The sequence below is a fragment of the Herpailurus yagouaroundi genome, unplaced genomic scaffold (assembly GCF_014898765.1).
Source record: "Herpailurus yagouaroundi ecotype Mexico unplaced genomic scaffold, PumYag 190, whole genome shotgun sequence".
Classification (NCBI taxonomy): Eukaryota; Metazoa; Chordata; class Mammalia; order Carnivora; family Felidae; genus Herpailurus; species Herpailurus yagouaroundi.
The window spans coordinates 25,501,395-25,519,127 of NW_024412421.1; the positions used below are offsets into that span (position 1 = coordinate 25,501,395).

General features: G+C 44.5%; 1 protein-coding gene across 3 annotated transcripts in view; it reads right to left on the reverse strand.

The window, feature by feature from the left end:
- The window catches only part of GLG1 (golgi glycoprotein 1), a 153,285-nt gene extending 149,441 nt beyond the window's left edge, over positions 1-3,844 (reverse strand). For 2 of the 3 annotated variants that reach the window (XM_040443123.1, XM_040443124.1), the window contains exon 1: positions 3,374-3,844. In XM_040443123.1, the coding sequence (XP_040299057.1) occupies positions 3,374-3,814 (441 nt within the window). In that variant the 5' untranslated portion in view covers positions 3,815-3,844. The remainder of the gene's footprint in view (positions 1-3,373) is intronic. The other variant, XM_040443122.1, reaches the window with a different exon arrangement.
- Between the last annotated feature and the right edge of the window lie 13,889 nt (positions 3,845-17,733).

Here is a 17,733-nt window from a genome sequence, read left to right on the forward strand (position 1 = left end):
GCTGCAATTCTGTGTCTCCCTCTCTCTCTCTGCCCCTACCTCGCTCACACTGTCTCTCTCTCAAAAATAAACATTAAAAAAAATTTTTTTTTAAAAAGCATGCTTCATCTGAGAGGATTAAAAAAAATCCCTCACATAACACATAACCTTCAAAATAATGGACAAAATGAGGAAAAGCTGTGAACTATAGCCCATTTGCAAATTTACTATACTTTACACATAGATTTTTAATTTGTTGGCACATGATGCATTAAATAAACTGAAAGTATCAGTTGAAATTATTTAAAGGTAACCATAAATACCTGCAAATAACTTTTGTAAGTGAATTACTATAAAACTTTGAACACTACACTACAGTACAACCTTAAAATATCTGAACTTAAGACTTAACACTATATACTCCCATCTTGTTTCAAAATAAAAACGTTTACTGGGGCGCCTGGGTGGCTCACTCAGTTGAGCTTCTGACTTTGGCTCAGGTCATGATCTCGCGGTGCGTGAGTTCGAGCCCCACGTCGGGCTCTGTGCTGACAGCTCAGAGCCTGGAGCCTATTTCAGATTCTGTGTCTCCCTCTCTCTCTGACACTCCCTCATTCACGCTCTGTCTCCCTCTGTCTCAAAAATAAACAAACATTAAAAACAACATTTTTCAAAATAAAAATGTTTACTATACTAACATTTATTATTATTTTGTTATGTTTTATTTATTTATTTTGAGAGAGAGCGAGCAAGAGTGGGGAAGACGCAGAGAGAGAGGGCACGGAGCCTGACACAGGACTCAATCCCACAACTTTGGGATCATGACCTGTGCCAAAATCAAGAGTGAGATGCTCAACCGACTGGGCCACCTAGGCAACTCTACTATACTACCATTTAAATACTCACACGCTTTGCCTTTTCATAATTTTCATAGCAAGTACACAGAGAACAATCTTCTCCAAATTTGTATCCAAAAGGATAAAGAAGCACATTATGTCAACTTCCCTATCAAACAGTCCCACTTACCAAAAAGCAAAGACAAAACATATTCCATAATTTTACTTCAAATGTGCCTAGGCAGTTTATTTCTTTAATTCAGATATACTCTTTCAAACATATAAATGAGATTTAACTAATTCTCAAACTAAGTGTGTTAAAATTTCCTTCTGCTGTCTTTAAAGGAAGAAAAAGTAGTTTCAAAATAGTTCCACCTCCAGATGCTTGGCTGGCTCAGTCTGTAGAGCATGCAACTCTTGATCTCAGGATTGTGAGTTCAAGCCCCACTTTGGATGTGGAGCCTACTTAAAACAGAAGAAAAAAAAAAAAAAAAGGGTTTCACCTCCTGAGAAATAACACAGTCATTCATGGTACTCTTCTTTCAACTTTTAAGTTTATAAAATTATAGGAAAATTAATTAATTAAATTGGAAATTTGGAAAGCCCTGCTCTCCAAAATACCCCACCTCCAAATTACATGACACCTTTTCTTTCTTCTCTGGAGCTAAAACTGACTCCATTAGTTTATTCATCCTCAATCAGTCGGCAATATTTACTAAGTCTCAGCAATGAATTAGGTACTCTGGAAAGTTACAAAGGAAATATAGGAGCTACTAACTACCCTCAAGGAGTTTATATATCATCCCCGGGGGGGGGGGGGGGGGGGGAACATAGTTACTGAAAAATATCTTTGCTGAGAATCTCACAGTCAATGTGGAGCAGGGACTACATCTTCAAGTCAGGTTCTTTACACTAAGTAATGCAAGACAGTGTCCACAAAATTAAACAGACTCCAAAAAGCGGCCAAATCTAAGTTATTTATGGATTACATATGCTGCTACACACTTCTACATGCATGACAAAGGAAGCCAGCTCCCATAAGTGGAGGTTTCCAAACGCCCCTAATGCACACAAAGAAAGAGACATGTACTCCATGCATGGGCCACTTTTTGCTACTTTCCCTAATAACATCCTGTTTCTGCCACAACCACTAACAAAGTGTTCAGTCACCAATATTAGGGTCCTACTTTGAGGGAACAACATCTATTATATACCCTCAGAGACCAAACAGAAAACTCCAAAAAGCCTGACAGTTAAGAATCTTAGCTGTATCTACAAGAAAAGTAGCTGAAAAATAAGGAATAACAATGGATTATCCTTCTAGTCTTCAAGCTGTAGATGAGAAGTCATCTGCGGCCCCACATTTCTGTTGGCTCTGGAAACTTCCTTTCTGTCTTCTGATTATGTGTGTCTTTTCCTCTTGTGAACTACTCTGTATAGAATACTAGATAAAGCAGGTACCACAGTGGGATGGGGGTAGGGGTGTACTGCCAAAGCTAGCAATTTTCTACAAACCAGTGGTCTTCCCATGATCATGAACACCCCAGACAATTCTGATACAATTCCCCAAATAAAACTGTTATCAAGAGCAGTTTTCATTCTATTTGTCAACCTTTGGGCCTAATTCTATACACCTAAACCTTAAAACAAAACAAACCCCTACCAGATTTGCTCCGACACTTCGATAACTGTCAAATATACTGCAGCATTAAATCTAGAAAGGACATTCTCTGTGTCACTTAACTGAATCACGTTAAAGAATATCAAATCTAGATCTCATTAAGAGGTCCTGTTAAAATCATATTCAGATGTCAGAAAGGCAAGATCCCACAACCCAATCACAAATACTGTATAGGTATCACAGCTTCGACTGCTGTCCCAACTTTTCAAGCTTTGGGACTCTAAATTACTTGGAGTAACAGCTTAAACTTGAGATGCACTACAAATTGACCAAAAGAAATTAAGAAAATAAAAGGCATACATTAGTTTCAGCATGTATTCATAGTAAGAATTTGCGAATTAGAAAAGAATAGGGTAAAGACAGTAAATTCGATGTTTGGACTACAATACACATCAGAACAGAACCCGAGCTACCTAAACAAACCTTACCTACTGCCAATAAACAGAAGAGCGTTTCTTAACGGCTTAAGTACGACAACCATTTTTTTTTTTCATGTTTAAAAGGGCTGCTACAAATTGTCCAAGTCGAAACAAATAGCAAAATTCTAAGCCGGTCTTCGGCGAGGAGCTACTGTGCTTAGAGCATCACACAAAAGACCGAAGCAAACATAAACACGCTCTGGGCCTTCGCAGATAGCGGCCAGGAGCCAGGGTCTGACTCCCAGACCCCCGCCCCGGCGAGGGAATGAGGAGTGGGGGTGGGGTCCTCTTCTCGGAATGCGCCGGGGAGCTAGCTAGGGACGGGGAGGGAAGGAGCGAGTGCAGCACAGAGGAAGAGAGAGAAGCAGCGGACCGGCGTCAGCGGCTTCCAAGGCCGGCAACACCCTCAGGCCCGCACCAGGCCTGGCCCTCCCGGCTCCGTCCCGCCTCCTCCTTACCTCCCTCACGTCCTGCAGGCACTCGAGCACCGCCAGGTTGTTGCTCCAGGTGTGCTTGGGACACACACGGGTCACGTCCTCCCTGCAGGACTCTTCCTCCGCTAGCTTCCAGCCCCCGCCAGCCCCGCCGGGCCCCGCTCCGCCCCGCCGGGCCGGAGGCCCACCCGCCGGGAAAGGCGGCTGCGGCGGCTGAGGCGGTTGCTGCGGTGGCTGCTGCTGGTGCTGGAGCTGAGATGACTGAGGCATCTGGAGCAGCGGCTGACCCGCCTGCCCGCCTCCTCCAGTCTGCCCTACAAAGGACGGAAAGTTGGCCCCCGGGCCCTGGCCCTGGCCGTGGCCGCCCTGGCCCGGGAGTTTCTGGGCCCCGGCCGCCGCGAGCAGCAGCAGCTGCAGCGCCGCCGACAAGCGGAACATCCTCCGTACACGTCCACACGCCGCCATCTTGGGTCCGCGGCGAGCTCGACGCACCCGCCGGCGCCGCGTATTTAAATGAGGGGGCGGGGCGCGGGCGGGGCCCGATGGGGCCCACCCGAGCCCCTCCTCTGCTGGCGCCGACCCGGGTACTGAGAGCAGAGCCCCGGAGGAGGCTGCGCTTGAAACGGCCCACGCCCTGGGCCTTAGAGGCTCTTTGCCGGGGAAATTGCTGGAGTTCCTTAAAAAGCCTGGGCAGGGCGGCTATGAATAATTCCCTCGGTTGTCGTCACAGGAGAATAAAAAGGAATTGGGATTGCCACAACCAAGATGGCCGGTAGAGTATGTCGCCTGTTCAGTGACGGGGGTAGGTGGGGGGAAAACAAAAACAAAAAACTTTGTGTGTAGACGTGAACTTTACACGATCAAGTGTATTCCGAAACCTGAGAGTCTCTTCTTGCATCTCTCCGTGCTGCCTTCCACCTGCCTCAGAACCTTTCTTACCCAGGGAAGAAGGCAGCATTGGATAAGGGGTAGGAGCCCCGGTTAGGAGCACAGGTTCCGAGTTAAGGAAAGACCCGGTTATAATCTTTGCTGCTCTGAAGACTAGGAAACCCTTTAACTTCTGAGCCTTATTATTCTCGTCCCATGAAGAAGAGGAGGAGCTCTAACGTAAAGTATAATTGTGAAGTTTAGAAATAATAATAAGGAAAGTGCCTGGCCCACAATATAGAATTCAAAAAGTTATAGCCAATACTATGAATAAGCTGGGAAGCCTTTTGCGCCTGAGTCCCGACTGTAGACTAGAACTTAACCTCCTGTTTAAAGGAGGGGAAGGGCCGCCTGGGTGGCTCAGTTGGTTAAGCATCCAACTTTGGCTCAGGTCATGATCTCAAGGTTCATGGGTTTGAGCCCCGTGTGTGGCTCTGTGCTGACAACAGGGAGCCTGGAGCCTGCTTCAAATTCTGTATCTCTCTCTGCCCCTCCCCTGCCCGCACTCTCTCTCTCTCTCTCTCTCTGCCTCAAAAATAAACATTAAAAAAAAAAAATTAAAAGTAATAATAAAGGAGGAGAAGAAAAAAGATCTTTGAGGCCTCAAGTTGCTCAGGGTGAACTGTGCTTACCCGAAAGCAGCATCTTGGGCACTTTAGGGAATGGTTGATTCACTTCACACTGGTGTCCCTCCCTCTCCTTAAGAGATAGGATATGTCCTTAAGAGATAGGATACCTTCTCAAAGGTCTACACATCCATTGTGTCATCTGAGCCTTGTATCAGGCCTGGGTTGGATTCTAATTCAACTGAGGAATAGCACAGAGGAATGGGCAGTGAAGATCAGATCAGACATAACTAGTCTAAAAAGCCAGGTGGACTCAGGGAACCCATAAGGATCCCCTGAGATTGAGAATGTTCTGGGGGTATAAACTGCCCACTTTGGCTGACAGCAGGCCTCTATCTCTGGGAATGAGGGTGTGTTGGCCTCTCTGGCAACACTCACCCCTGCTGATGCCATAAAATGGTCCTGAGGCTGCTGCCAAACTTCAGCATTGACTAAGTCAGCCCAGGGTAAGCCACATAAATGTACATATTCATGAACAGATACATGGCATAGGTAAGTTGTCAGCAGGCTAGAGTCATCGGAAGTTCTTAAAAAGTCACTAAGGGCCATTAATTTTCAATAATGGGTCTGCATTGCACTCAGACAAGTGGGAGATTATTTTAAACTAATTTAAGGCTAGGGGCACCTGGCTTATTCAGTCAGAAGAGCATGTGACTCTTAATCGCAAAGTCAGGAGTTTGAACCCCACGCTGCATGTAAAGATTACTTAAATAAATAAAACTTTTTTAAAAATTTAAAAGATAAATAGTTTAAGGCTAGCAGTTGACAGTCTGTTAAAAGAAGCCAGCAGTTGCCTATCTCTCAGCCTTACTGAGGAAACCCCATACCCAGCCACAGATTGCCTCTGAAGATAGGGAGGAGTGTATGTGCTGATCTTGAAATCACAATGACCAAGAAGCGAGAAACCCAGAGAAATCTGGGAACCTGGCCAGCCCAGACTGTGTTAGGCAAGTCTAGACTTTATATAAGGCACAAACTCCTGAGCCAGTGGGAAGAGGGTTGACCTAACCTGGGTCTCCTGACCTCAATGACTTTTCAGTACGAAATAGACTGTCCCTATCACAAACTCTGAATTCAGTTTACCCTTTATTGTATCTTTTGTTTCTTGTTCCTCACTTCCTTGATGCACTCAATATGCATAGGTTGAGTTTGGGTTGTTTTGTTTTGTTTTGTTTATGCCAGGCATTGCTCAAAAACTGGCTGAGATAAACAATAAGACAATAAACAAAGAGCAAGATCATTTCAGATGGTTTAAGTGCTCTGAAGAAAATAAAAGGTATGCGCGGTGGCTGAGGCAGGGAGGGTTTTTATAGAAAGGCAGGTGGGGAAAGGCTTTCTGAGTGATAACTGAACTAAGAGCCAATTGGCATACAGATGCCAACCACATAAAACATCTGGATCTCAAGTTGGCTTAGCCTACTCAGGCTGCTATAACAAAATATCACAGACCGGGTGGCTTATAAACAATAAACATTTGTTTCTCACAGTTCTGGAGGTGCAAAGTCCGAGATCAGAGGGCTAGCATGGCCAGGTTCTGAGGAAGCCTCTTCTGGGTTGCAGACTGCTCACTTCTCGCCATGTTCTCATACAGTGGAAGGAGCTAGGGAGTTCTCTGGGGTTCTTGATAAGAACACTAATCCCATTCATGAGAGCTCTCCTCTAGCAACCTAAGCACCTCCAAAGGCCTATCTCCTAATATAATCACATTGGCTATCAGTATTTCCGCATATAAGTTTAGGGCAGACACAAACATTTAGGCCACGGCAAAAATGTTCAAAAGCAGAGAGTAACAAGTTGAAGACCCTGGCATGGGAATAAGCTTTCAAAATAAAGACCTATATGGCTGACTTGAAATGAGGAAAGAAGAGAATAGAGGAAGGAGTCAGAGAACTGGTCAGAGGCAGATCATGGAGGGCCCTGTAGACCCTATATATCCATGTAATTGGGGAGGATTCTGATTCCAAACAAAGAGTTTGTTTTCCCACTGAAAGAAAATCATAAAAGCTAGACAACATACATAAAATATTTTTGAACGGCACCTGGGTGGCTCACTTGGTTAAATGACCGGCTCTTGATTTCAGCTCAGGCTGTGATCTCACGATCCGTGAGTTCGAGACTGGCAATGGGGTCTGCCTGACAGTGTGGAGCCTGCTTGGTATTCCGCCTCCCTCTCTCTCTCTCCCCCTCCCCTGCTTGCTGTCTGTCTCTCTCAAAATGAATAAAAGTAAACTTAAAGGGGCACCTGGGTGGCACAGTCAGTTAAGCATCCGACTCTTGATGTCAGCTCAGGTCATGATCTCATGGTTCGTGAGTTCAAGCCCCACATCAGGCTTTGTACTGATAGCGCGGAGCCTGCTTGGGATTCTGTCTCTCCCTCTCTCTCTGCCCCTCCCCTGCTTGTGCTCTCTCTCAAAATAAATAAATAAACTTAAAAAAATAAGAAAATTAAAAAAAATAAAAAATAAATAAACTTTAAAAAAAAAGTTTAAAGTGTCTTTGAAGACATTAGAAGTAATTCAGGGGTGCCTGGGTGGCTAGTCGGTTGAGAGTCCGACTGCGGCTCAGGTCATGATCTTGTGGTTTGTGGATTCCAGCCCTGTATGGGGCTCTGTGCTGACAGCTCAGAGCCCCCGGAGCCTGCTTCAGATTCTGTCTCCCTCTCTTTGCCTCTCCCATGCTCGCTCGCTCTCTCTCTCTCTCTCTCTCTCTCTCAAAAATAAACATTAAAAAAAATGTTTTTAAAAGAAATAACAAATGCAATCAGGAAATGAAGGTCTACAATCTTTGAGAAAAGGGAATTCCATAGCCCAGATTTTTTTCAGAGTTGTACTATCCAAATTGTGGCTCAAAAGAAGTGAGCCCATACAGAAAGCAGCAATCTTATAGGGCTGAAAATACACAGGTACAAGTTCAAAGCACCCAATGTGTCTGGGGCTTAAGGGTCAAAATACTGGAGAGAAGAAAACCACAGAGAAAGAGCCAAAAATCAGCGAATACATTTCTCTCAAGTCTCTGGCTGACTCCTAAGCTGTGCAAGCACAGAGTGAGACTCCGCAAACTCAGAAGCAAACAATAGCTGAGAAAGCAATAAACTGAGAGCGTTTTCAGGAGCCTCATGTGTGCTAAAGATAGAAATACAAGTTAGAGTTTAAAGCCAGCTGACCCACAGAGGCCTTGGTAAACACCTCAGGCTTTAAACTGGAAGGGTTACACCCTGGGAACAAAGGCCACACCCCAGGAGAAAGGACAACACCGGAGGAGTGAGGATACTGGCCCAGAAGAAAAGGCAAAATTACAATAGTTCAACCCTAATAAAAACATGCCTCCGTGGGGTCTAAGTGACCCACCAGTACTCTGTAAGAAGAAAACATAATCCTTCTGGAGACAGATAACATCATCGAAAGCCTCTACAACTTTTATTTATTTTTATTTTTATTTTAAGATGTTTTAAAATGTTTATTTATTTGAGAGAAAGAACACCCCCACGGGGGGGGGGGGGTGGCAGAGAAAGGGGGACAGAGGATCCAAAGCGGGCTCTTGCTGACAGCAGAGAGCGCAATGCGAGAGGCTCCAACTCCAAAACCGTGACATCATGAACTGAGCCAAAGTCGGTGCTTAACTGACTGAGCTACCCAGGTGCCCTGCCTCTACAATTTTTAATCTGCATGATCCAGCACTGGATCAAAAATTATGGGGCATGCTAAAAACAAAACAAAACTGAACTAAATAACCAAAACCAAAAAGAACAAAAAAGTCAACAAAAGCAAACTCCCTATGATTCAGATATTGGATTTAATCAGATAAGGACTTTAAAATATTTGTGACTAATAGAGAAGATAAAAGATAAAATAGGGGCACCTGGCAGGCTCAGTCAGTGGAATGTGTGACCCTTGATCTCAGGGTTGTGAGTTCGAGCCCCACCTTGGGTGCAGAGATTATTTTTTAAAAAATCTTAAGAGAAAGAGAAGGTAAAATAGATGACAAAGAGAGCATTTCAACAGAAAATTGGATTCTCTACAAATAATCAAATGGACGTTCTAGAACTGAATCGAAATTCCTTAGATGATTTTAACATCAGTGCCTTAGTCTGTTTGGGCTGCTGTAACACAGTACCATAGACTGGGTGGCTTAAAACAATAGAAATTTATTTCTCACAGTTCTGGAGGCCGCGACTCCAGGATCCAGGTGCTGGCAGATTTCGTGCCTGGCGAGAGCCCACTTCCTGGTTCACGGACAGCCCCATCTTCTTGCTATAAACCTCACATGGCATAAAGGCGCTAGGGAGCTCTCTGGGGTCTCTTCTAAGACACTGTTCCCATTCACGAGACCTCTGTGTACCCTCATGAAAATCAAAGAGAAAGAAAAACACTGTTTAATGTTTTTATTTTCTTTTAAGTTTTAAGTGTTTTAAGTTTATTCATTCACACCTGATAGAGCGCAAGCCGGGGAGGGGCAGGGAGAGAGAGAGAGAGAGAGAGCAAGAAACCCAGACAGGCTCCGCACTGCTAGCACCGGGCCCAATGGGACACAGGGCTTGGGCTCACTAACTGCAAGATCATGATCTGAGCCAAAGCCAGGTGCTCAACCAACTGAGCCACCCTAGCGCCCAGAAAGAAAAAACTCTTAAAAACAAAGACACATCATTTTCAAAGGAGCAGTAACGTTAATATCTGACTTTTCAGTAGAAACTATGAAGTTAGGATTTCATAGTTGGGGAGGGGACACAAACAGTCTATATGGCAGAGACAGAATTATTGGAGGGAAACAGGTCAATAGAAAATATCCAAAAGGAAGCACAGAAAGAATAAAAAGATTTTTTTTCAACGTTTATTTATTTTTGGGGGGACAGAGAGAGACAGAGCATGAACGGGCGAGGGGCAGAGAGAGAGGGAGACACAGAATCGGAAACAGGCTCCAGGCTCTGAGCCATCAGCCCAGAGCCCGACGCGGGGCTCGAACTCATGGACCGTGAGATCGTGACCTGATTGAAGTCGGACGCTTAACCGACTGCGCCACCCAGGCGCCCCTAAAAAGACTTTTAAAAAGGACAGAGTGGGAGAGATACATGGGACACAGTCAAAAGTTCTAACATCTAGGGGCGCCTGGGTGGCTCAGTTGGTTAAGCGTCCGACTTTGGCTCAGGTCATGATCTCATGGTTCGTGGGTTTGAGCCCCACATAGGGCTCTGTGCTGACAGCTTGGAGCCTGGAGCCTGCTTCGGATTCTGTGTCAACCTATTTCTCTCTGCCCCTCCCCCGCTCACGCTCTGTCTCTGCGTCTCAAAAATAAATAAATGTTAAAAAAAAAAGTTCTGGGGTACCTGGGTGGCTCAGTCAGTTAAGCATCTGACTTCGGCTCAGGTCATGATCTCGCAGTTTGTGCGTTCAAGCCCCGCGTTGGGCTCGTGCTGACAGCTCAGAGCCTGGAGCCTGCTTCGGATTCTGTGTCTCCCTGTCTCTCTGCCTCTCCCATGCTCGTGCTCTGTGTCTCTCTGTCTCTCAATAATAAATAAACATTAAAAAAAATTTTTTTTTTAAGTTCTAACATCTATATAACTAGAATCCCAAGAGGAGAGGAGAAAGGCAGTGGCACAGCTCAATATCTGAAGAGACATGCTTTGAATTTTCCCAAACTGACAGGTATCAACCTTTGGATTCAAGAAGTTCCATGAGCCCTAAGCGGTTAAACACAAAGAAAACCACATCTTAGTACATCATCATGAAACTGCTGAAAATCAAAAAGAAAGAAAAAAATCTTAAAAGCGGATGAAGACATATTATCTTCAAAGTAGCACTAACACTAATATCTGACTTTTCACTAGAAACTATGGAAGCCAGAAAGCAGTAGAATCACATACTTTAAATACCGAAAGAAAAAAAAAAACCACAAATTATTGCTAACCTGGAATTGTACACCCAGAGAACATGTACTTCATAAATGAAGGTAAATTAAATATGACATCCAAAGCACAAGCAATGAAAGAGAACAGATGGATTTCCTCAACAGTTGGATTTCCTCAAAACATAAACCCTTTGTGCATCAAGGACACTATCAAGGTGAAAAGACAGCCCACAGAACGGGAGAAAATATTTACAAAGTATATATGTAGTATCCAGAATATGCGTAGAATCTTTATAACTCAATAATAAAAACACAAATAACCCAGTTGTAAAGTGGGCAAGAGATTTGAATAGTCATTTCTCCAAAGAAGATATACAGAAGGCAATAAGCACATGAAAAGATGCTCAACATCATTAGTCGTTAGGGAAATATAAATCAAAATCACAACCAGATTCCACTTCACACCCACTAGGATGACTATAATAAAAAAGAAAAAGACCAAAAAAAAAAAAAAAAAACCCCAGATAACAAGTGTTGAACAGGATATGGAGACACTAGAATCATCATATATTGCTTGCAGGCATGTAAAATGGTGCAGCCACTATGGGAAATTGTTCGGCGGTTTCTCAAAAAGTTACAGGCAGGGTTGCCATATGACCCAGCAATTCCATCCCTAAGTATATACCCAAGAGGATTGAAAACATGTGTTGACACAAGAACATAAATGTTCATAGAAGGATTATCCATAAAAGCCAAAAAGAGGAAACAACCCAAACGTTCATGAAATGATGCGTGGATAAGTAAAATGTGGTATATTCATACAATGAAATATTATTCTGCCATAGAAAGGAATGAAGTACTGATCCATGCTAAAACATGAATGAACCTTGAAAATATAATGCTAGAGGCACCTGGGTGGCTCAGTTGGTTGAGCATCCGACTTTGGCTCAGGTCACAATCTCACAGTTCATGAATTTGAGCCCCGCGCCAGGCTCTGTGCTGACAGCTCAGCGCCTGGAGCCTCCTTCGGATTCTGTGTCTCCCTCTCTGTCTGCTCCTCCCCTGGTCACACTCTGTCTCTCTCTCAAAAATAAATAAAGATTAAAAATTTAAAAAAAAGAAAATATAATGCTAAATAAAAGAGCCAGACACAAAAGGGCATCCGTTGTATGACTGCATTTATATGAAATACCCAGAATAGGCAAATCCATAAAGACAAAAAAGTAGATTAATAGTTTCCAGGAGATGGCGGGGGGGGGGGGGGGGGGGGGGGGGGAGAATTAAAAAGCATGGAGTTTTTCCTTTGGGGGTGATGGAAATATTCTAGAATCAGATAGTGGTGATAGTTGCATGATTTTGTGAATATACTAAAAAACACTGAATGGCTTACTTAAAAATGGTTAAAGTAGTGAATTTTATATTGTGTGAATTTTATCTCAATAAAAAATTTTTAATACAATTGGATCCACTTAAAAAAGTTTAAGTGAAGATACTTTCCGAAAACTGAAGCTCAGATAGTGAGATAACTCGTTTCTAGCAGACCTGCGCTAGTCTAGGCTGAAAGAAAATGACCCCAGATGGAAGCGAGGACTGCAGGAGGGAATAAAGAGCACTGACAGAATAAATATGTGGACAATGAATACGATTTTAAGCAACAATAGTGAGGGATTTATAACAGATTTAACAGTGGAATGTATGACTCCCATAGTATATAATCAGGGATGGAATAAACCCTGGAATTTTTTTAAAATGTGATTTTTTGGGGCGCCTGGGTGGCTCAGTCAGTTGAGCGTCTGACTTCAGCTCAGGTCATGATCTCATGGGTCATGGGTTCGAGCCCTGTGTGGGACTCTGTACTGACAGCTCAGAGCCTGGAGCCTGCTTTGGATTCTGTCTCTGTCTCCCTCTGCCCCGCCCTGGCTCACACTCTGTCTCTCTCTCTTAAAAATAAACATTGGGGCACCTGGGTGGCTCAGTCAATTAAGCGTCCGACTTCAGCTCAGGTCACTATCTCAAGGCTTGTGAGTTGGAGCCCCAAGTCGGGCTCTGTGCTAACGGCTCAGAGCCTGGAGCTTACTTTGGATTCTGTATCTCCTCCTCTCTCTGCCCCTCCCATGCTCATGATCTGTCTTTCTCTGTGTCCCAATAATAAATAAACATTAACAAATTTTTTTTAAAATAAACATTAAAAAAAATAATAAATCCACTTACATTTAAGCGCAATGGGAAAAAGAATATAAGGGCAACAGGAAGCCCTTGGAGGTTTTCAGCAGGGGTGTGAGTTGATCGCCAAGCAAGAGCTAGTAAAGGTAGAGTCTTAAACACGTCACAACCACCCCCATAGTGCTCGGTGTGGTGTTGGGCACCCAGAGGGCAATCGGTGAGGACTTACAGAATGGCCAAGCTGCTTCTCCTACTGCTGGATGCCTGAAAGGGTCCTGAGTGCCTGAAACCCTCCAGTTGCTCCGTCATCTGCTGTTTGGGCAAACAAGGTGAAAAGAGGTGACTGGGTAGATCAGTCGCCCACTCCTTCCTACAGTCTTCTGATTGGAGGGCTGGGGCGGCTTCCACAGTTCAGCGTCACTTCCCCAAACTTGGCCGTGCAGCTCAGTCACTGGAGCGATTTGCAGACGTGTCTGATTATGGTGTCCAGGAGTGTGCCTTTTCCAACTAAGTTGGCACTGATCCCCGTGGGTCCTCAGTAACCGGTACTCTGGTATAGGGCTGCTCTGGTGGCCTCCCTCTCCTCAGGCAACTGCCTGACCTTTGCCATATCCAAGATTTCAGGATCAAAGAGAAGTCACCACTGACCCATGAAGTTCTAACACTTTCATCCTGAAACTTTTTTTCTTATTCCTCAACACTCCTCTCAAAAGGTTGCAACGTTTTTGAAGCCTCCCTGGGAAGATTAACCCCTTGTCAACATGTCATTTTTATATTCATTTATATAGCACTTATTTTCTGAGCACCTCTTGTTTCCTGCCTTGGGGATGGCACTGTGGTTTAGGACAGCCATTTCATTATCTACTCCCCCATCTGCCTTCTGGTGGGTTATTCTGGGTTCTCTGAGAAGCGATCTCCAAGGGTGCCTGGCTGGCTCAGTCAAAGGAGTTTGTGACTGTTGATCGTGGGGTTGTGAGTTCGAGCCCCATGCTAGGTGTCGAGATTGCTTAAATAAGTAAAATTAAAAAGAAAGAGGAGAAGGAGGAGGAGAAAGTAGAGAAGGAGGAGAAGGAGAAGGAGAAGTCTCCAGACAGGATGAGCCATGGAAGAGATTCAGGAGGATGAAACCTTCCCAGGAATGAGCCCACTTTAGCACCTCTGCCACACTCAGTCCTTGGCTAGGAGTAGCCCTTGGGGAATGTGGCCTCAGCGTGAACGCGGTGATGGATTTCAGAGCACTATCAGTCTGTTGGTCAACTGAGCTCCCACTGTTGGAGATCTGAGAGGCAAGTTTTCATGACTACCATACTCCACCCTTTGGACCCCGCAGAGTTCTTTCTCTCCATTAGTTTGGTGAACAGCTACTCCATGGTTTCCACAGATCTCTTTTTCTGAGGTAAGAACTCAGATGAGCAAGATCAGCGAGATAAACTACCATCTACTGCTGCAAGTTGTCTCAGGGCTGCAATGTATTCACTTTTCTCCATTCTGATTTTCTATTACCCTCAACGAGCAGCTAGATGTCTCGGTGGATTACTTGGTAGTGTGACCCAAGACTTCATTCCTGGGTTGCTGGTGGTGGTAGTGTCTGAATTCTTGGTCATTGTACCCTTCTCAGTCTGGTGCGGTATTGTTGCACATATCTGTTTATACTTACAGAGGGGCAACGGAGAACCAGAAGGCACCCAAGCAGACCACCTGGGTATTTCCTCCTGCCCCCCCCCCCCCCGCCTATGTACAAGCAGCCCTACTTCCTCCTATTGATCAGGGTTAGTTTCTGCCACCATTTTATATCTACTGGTCCCTGGGCACAAGGTCCCAAAGTAGCAGTCATAACTTGTAGTTCAGGAGGAAATTTGCTGTGTCCTCTGGCAAGGTGCACCCCCCTGTAGGGACACAGGACTTCAACCATGTGGAGCCCAGAGTTGTTGGGATGGGAAGCACAAAGTCACCCTGGTCATCGAGAGTGATGGTAAGTGGGGTCACTCCTATTTCCCCACATTGGTTCGTGGACCCACGTATTCCTCCTACTGGGGATTCAGCAGCATATGGAGGTCTCTTATTTAATACTGCACCCTGAAGAATGGCACCCCATGCTTTGAGTGTTGTTTCTGAGCTAGTGCTTCAGCTGTGCTTTTAGAAGGTCATTACCAGTGTTCTATTAGCTGGCTGCTTCTGGAGAATGTAGTATATATGAACAGCAGATACCATGGTCATGGGCCCCCTTCTGCAACCCTGGGTGGTGAGTTCACTGTAAATTGAGTCCCCTGGGTGAGATGTTATGCCGTGTGGTAATCTGTGCCTCAATCAGGCATTTTGCTGACTGACGCTCTGAGAGCAAGAAAGGCAAATCCATATCCAGAATAGCCCTACAAGGATGAATTTTGGGCCTTCTCGGAAGGAAGGAGCACTTTGTAGCAGACGTAACACCACAAAGCTGCTTAATCTTCTCTAGGAATAGTGCATATCAGAGATGCAGTGTCCGTCTCTATCGCTGACAGGGTGGACGTTCAGAGGCAGCCTTGGTAAGTGGGAGCCCATTCTCCCATATGGACTTTGGGTCCATATGTAGCCTCCATCTCTGTCACCATGGCCACTCTGTTCATGGGCCCAGCATGTCAAGTCTGCAAGGACTGAACACGGGCTAATGTCGATTGACCTAGTCATTTTGCCTACTTTGTTGTTTGTGTTTCTTCCATGGTGGAGGCTTTCTGGTGCGCATTGGCATATCAAAAAAATCATATGTTGTACCTTCTTCCATATAGTTCATCTACATCCACCAGTCCACTGGAACCTGCCCAGGAACCTGTACATAATCTCACCTTAGACCACTTGCCCTTCCATACAAAGTGGAAAGCCAAGGGCACAGCTTGCAATTCCATTTGTTGGGAATATTTTTCACTCTCCATCATCTTTCAGGGTCACACTTGTATCCTTCATGTCTTTAATGGTGGCACTAATCTCCACCATCCTTCATTCCCCAATAAAACAATGCTTTTAATTTACTGTTTTGGCCAGTGATGGAGAGCAGTTTCCAAGGCTTACATTTGTTTTTTACAGTTATAATTCTTATCCCACAGGCCAGAAACGCAATGTAGCATTATTCTAGATCATTTCCAGTTATATATTTGGGACTGGGAAATGATCGCTGGACAAAGGGGCGCCACTATGAGCCATACGTTAGCTAGGATCCCATTTATTACTGGCCCCCAGAGGCCAGGGGGCTAGTGATACTTTTGGTCTCTGAGGGTCAACTCAGATCGAGTGTCCAATGGTCCTCAAAATATTTGGTTATTTCCCTTTCACCAGTATCCAGTCACCCAAGTAAATGGCCATGAATCTCTCTGGGGGAAGGACTGAGGAAATCACTGTGGTGGTATACATTTTCCCGGTGTTGCAGGATCTTTGTTTGTAGGCTCCCAGCTACTTATTCATCCATTGATTTGTTCTGGATCTGAAAATTGGCTCAGGTCTAGACACTGGGCACAGGAACATGACTTACTGGAGATGGCCACCCTTAGTGCCCCACTCTCCCATTTCTATGGACTTTTTTGGTTATGGATGTTAAAAATCACCCTTGTTGATTGCGTCTGTTTTGCCCCTAGGGATGCTATCTTTTATTAACCCTCTCCACAACTCCCTGATGACTGACCCTTTGGTTGCCTCTTCAGTCTTGGTGGCATTAATGGTAATTGTGGTCTCCTCAATGCTTGCAGTTAAGTACCACCATCTGGTCTTTATTATTCTGGGGTCCCATCATCCCCATCTTACTACCTGTTTTCTGGAACACTCCCAGAACAGCTTCTATTAGTTTATGTTTGCCAGGAAGCAGACAATAAAAGGGAATTAGCTATCCCTCTCTCTCTATCCCAGAGAGAGAGAGCAAGTGGGGGTAAGGGCAGAGAGAGAGAGAGGGGAGAGAGGGAATCTCAAGCAGGCTCTGCACTGTCAGCATAGAGTCCAATGTGGGGCTCGAACTCATAGACTATGAGGTCATGATCTGAGCCGAAATCAAGAGAGCATCCGACTCTTGATTTCGGCTCAGGTCATGATCCCAGGGTCATGGGATCAAGCCCTATGTCAGGTTCGGCACTGATCATGCAGCCTGTTTAGCTTTCTCTTCCTCTACCCGTCTCCCCCACTCAAGCTCTTTATAAAACTAAAATAATCTTAATCATAAAGGAAATGCAAATCAAAACTACAATGAGACATGACCTCACACTCAATAGGATGGCTACCATCAAAAAAATCCCAGAAATGAGGGCACCTGGATGGATCAATGGGAAGAGCATGCGACTCTTGATCTTAGGACTTGGGTTTGAGCCCCGTGTTGGGTACTTAAACAAAAAATTAAAAAAAACAAACAAACAGAAAATAACAAAAAAAGGTGGGAGAGGATGTGGAGAAATTAAAACCCTTGTGCACAGTTGGTGGAAATGTAAAATAGTACAGCAGCTATGGAAAAACAGTATGGTGGTTTCTCAAAAAATTAAAAACAATTACCATAACCCAGCAATTCCACTTCTGGGTGAACAAAACTGAAAGCAGGGTCTCAAAGGGATATCTGTACACCCACGTTCATAGCAACATTACTTGTAATGGCTAAAATGTGGAAGCAGCCCAAGTATCCCACTGACAGAATAAATAAGCAAAATGTGGTATTTTATACAATAGAATATCATTCCATCTTAGAAGGGAAATTCCTTCCTTCCTTCCTTCCTTCCTTCCTTCCTTCCTTCCTCCCTCCCTCCCTCCCTTTTTCTTTCTTTCTTTTTCTTTCTTTCTTTCTTTCTTTCTTTCTTTCTTTCTTTCTTTCTTTCTTTCTTT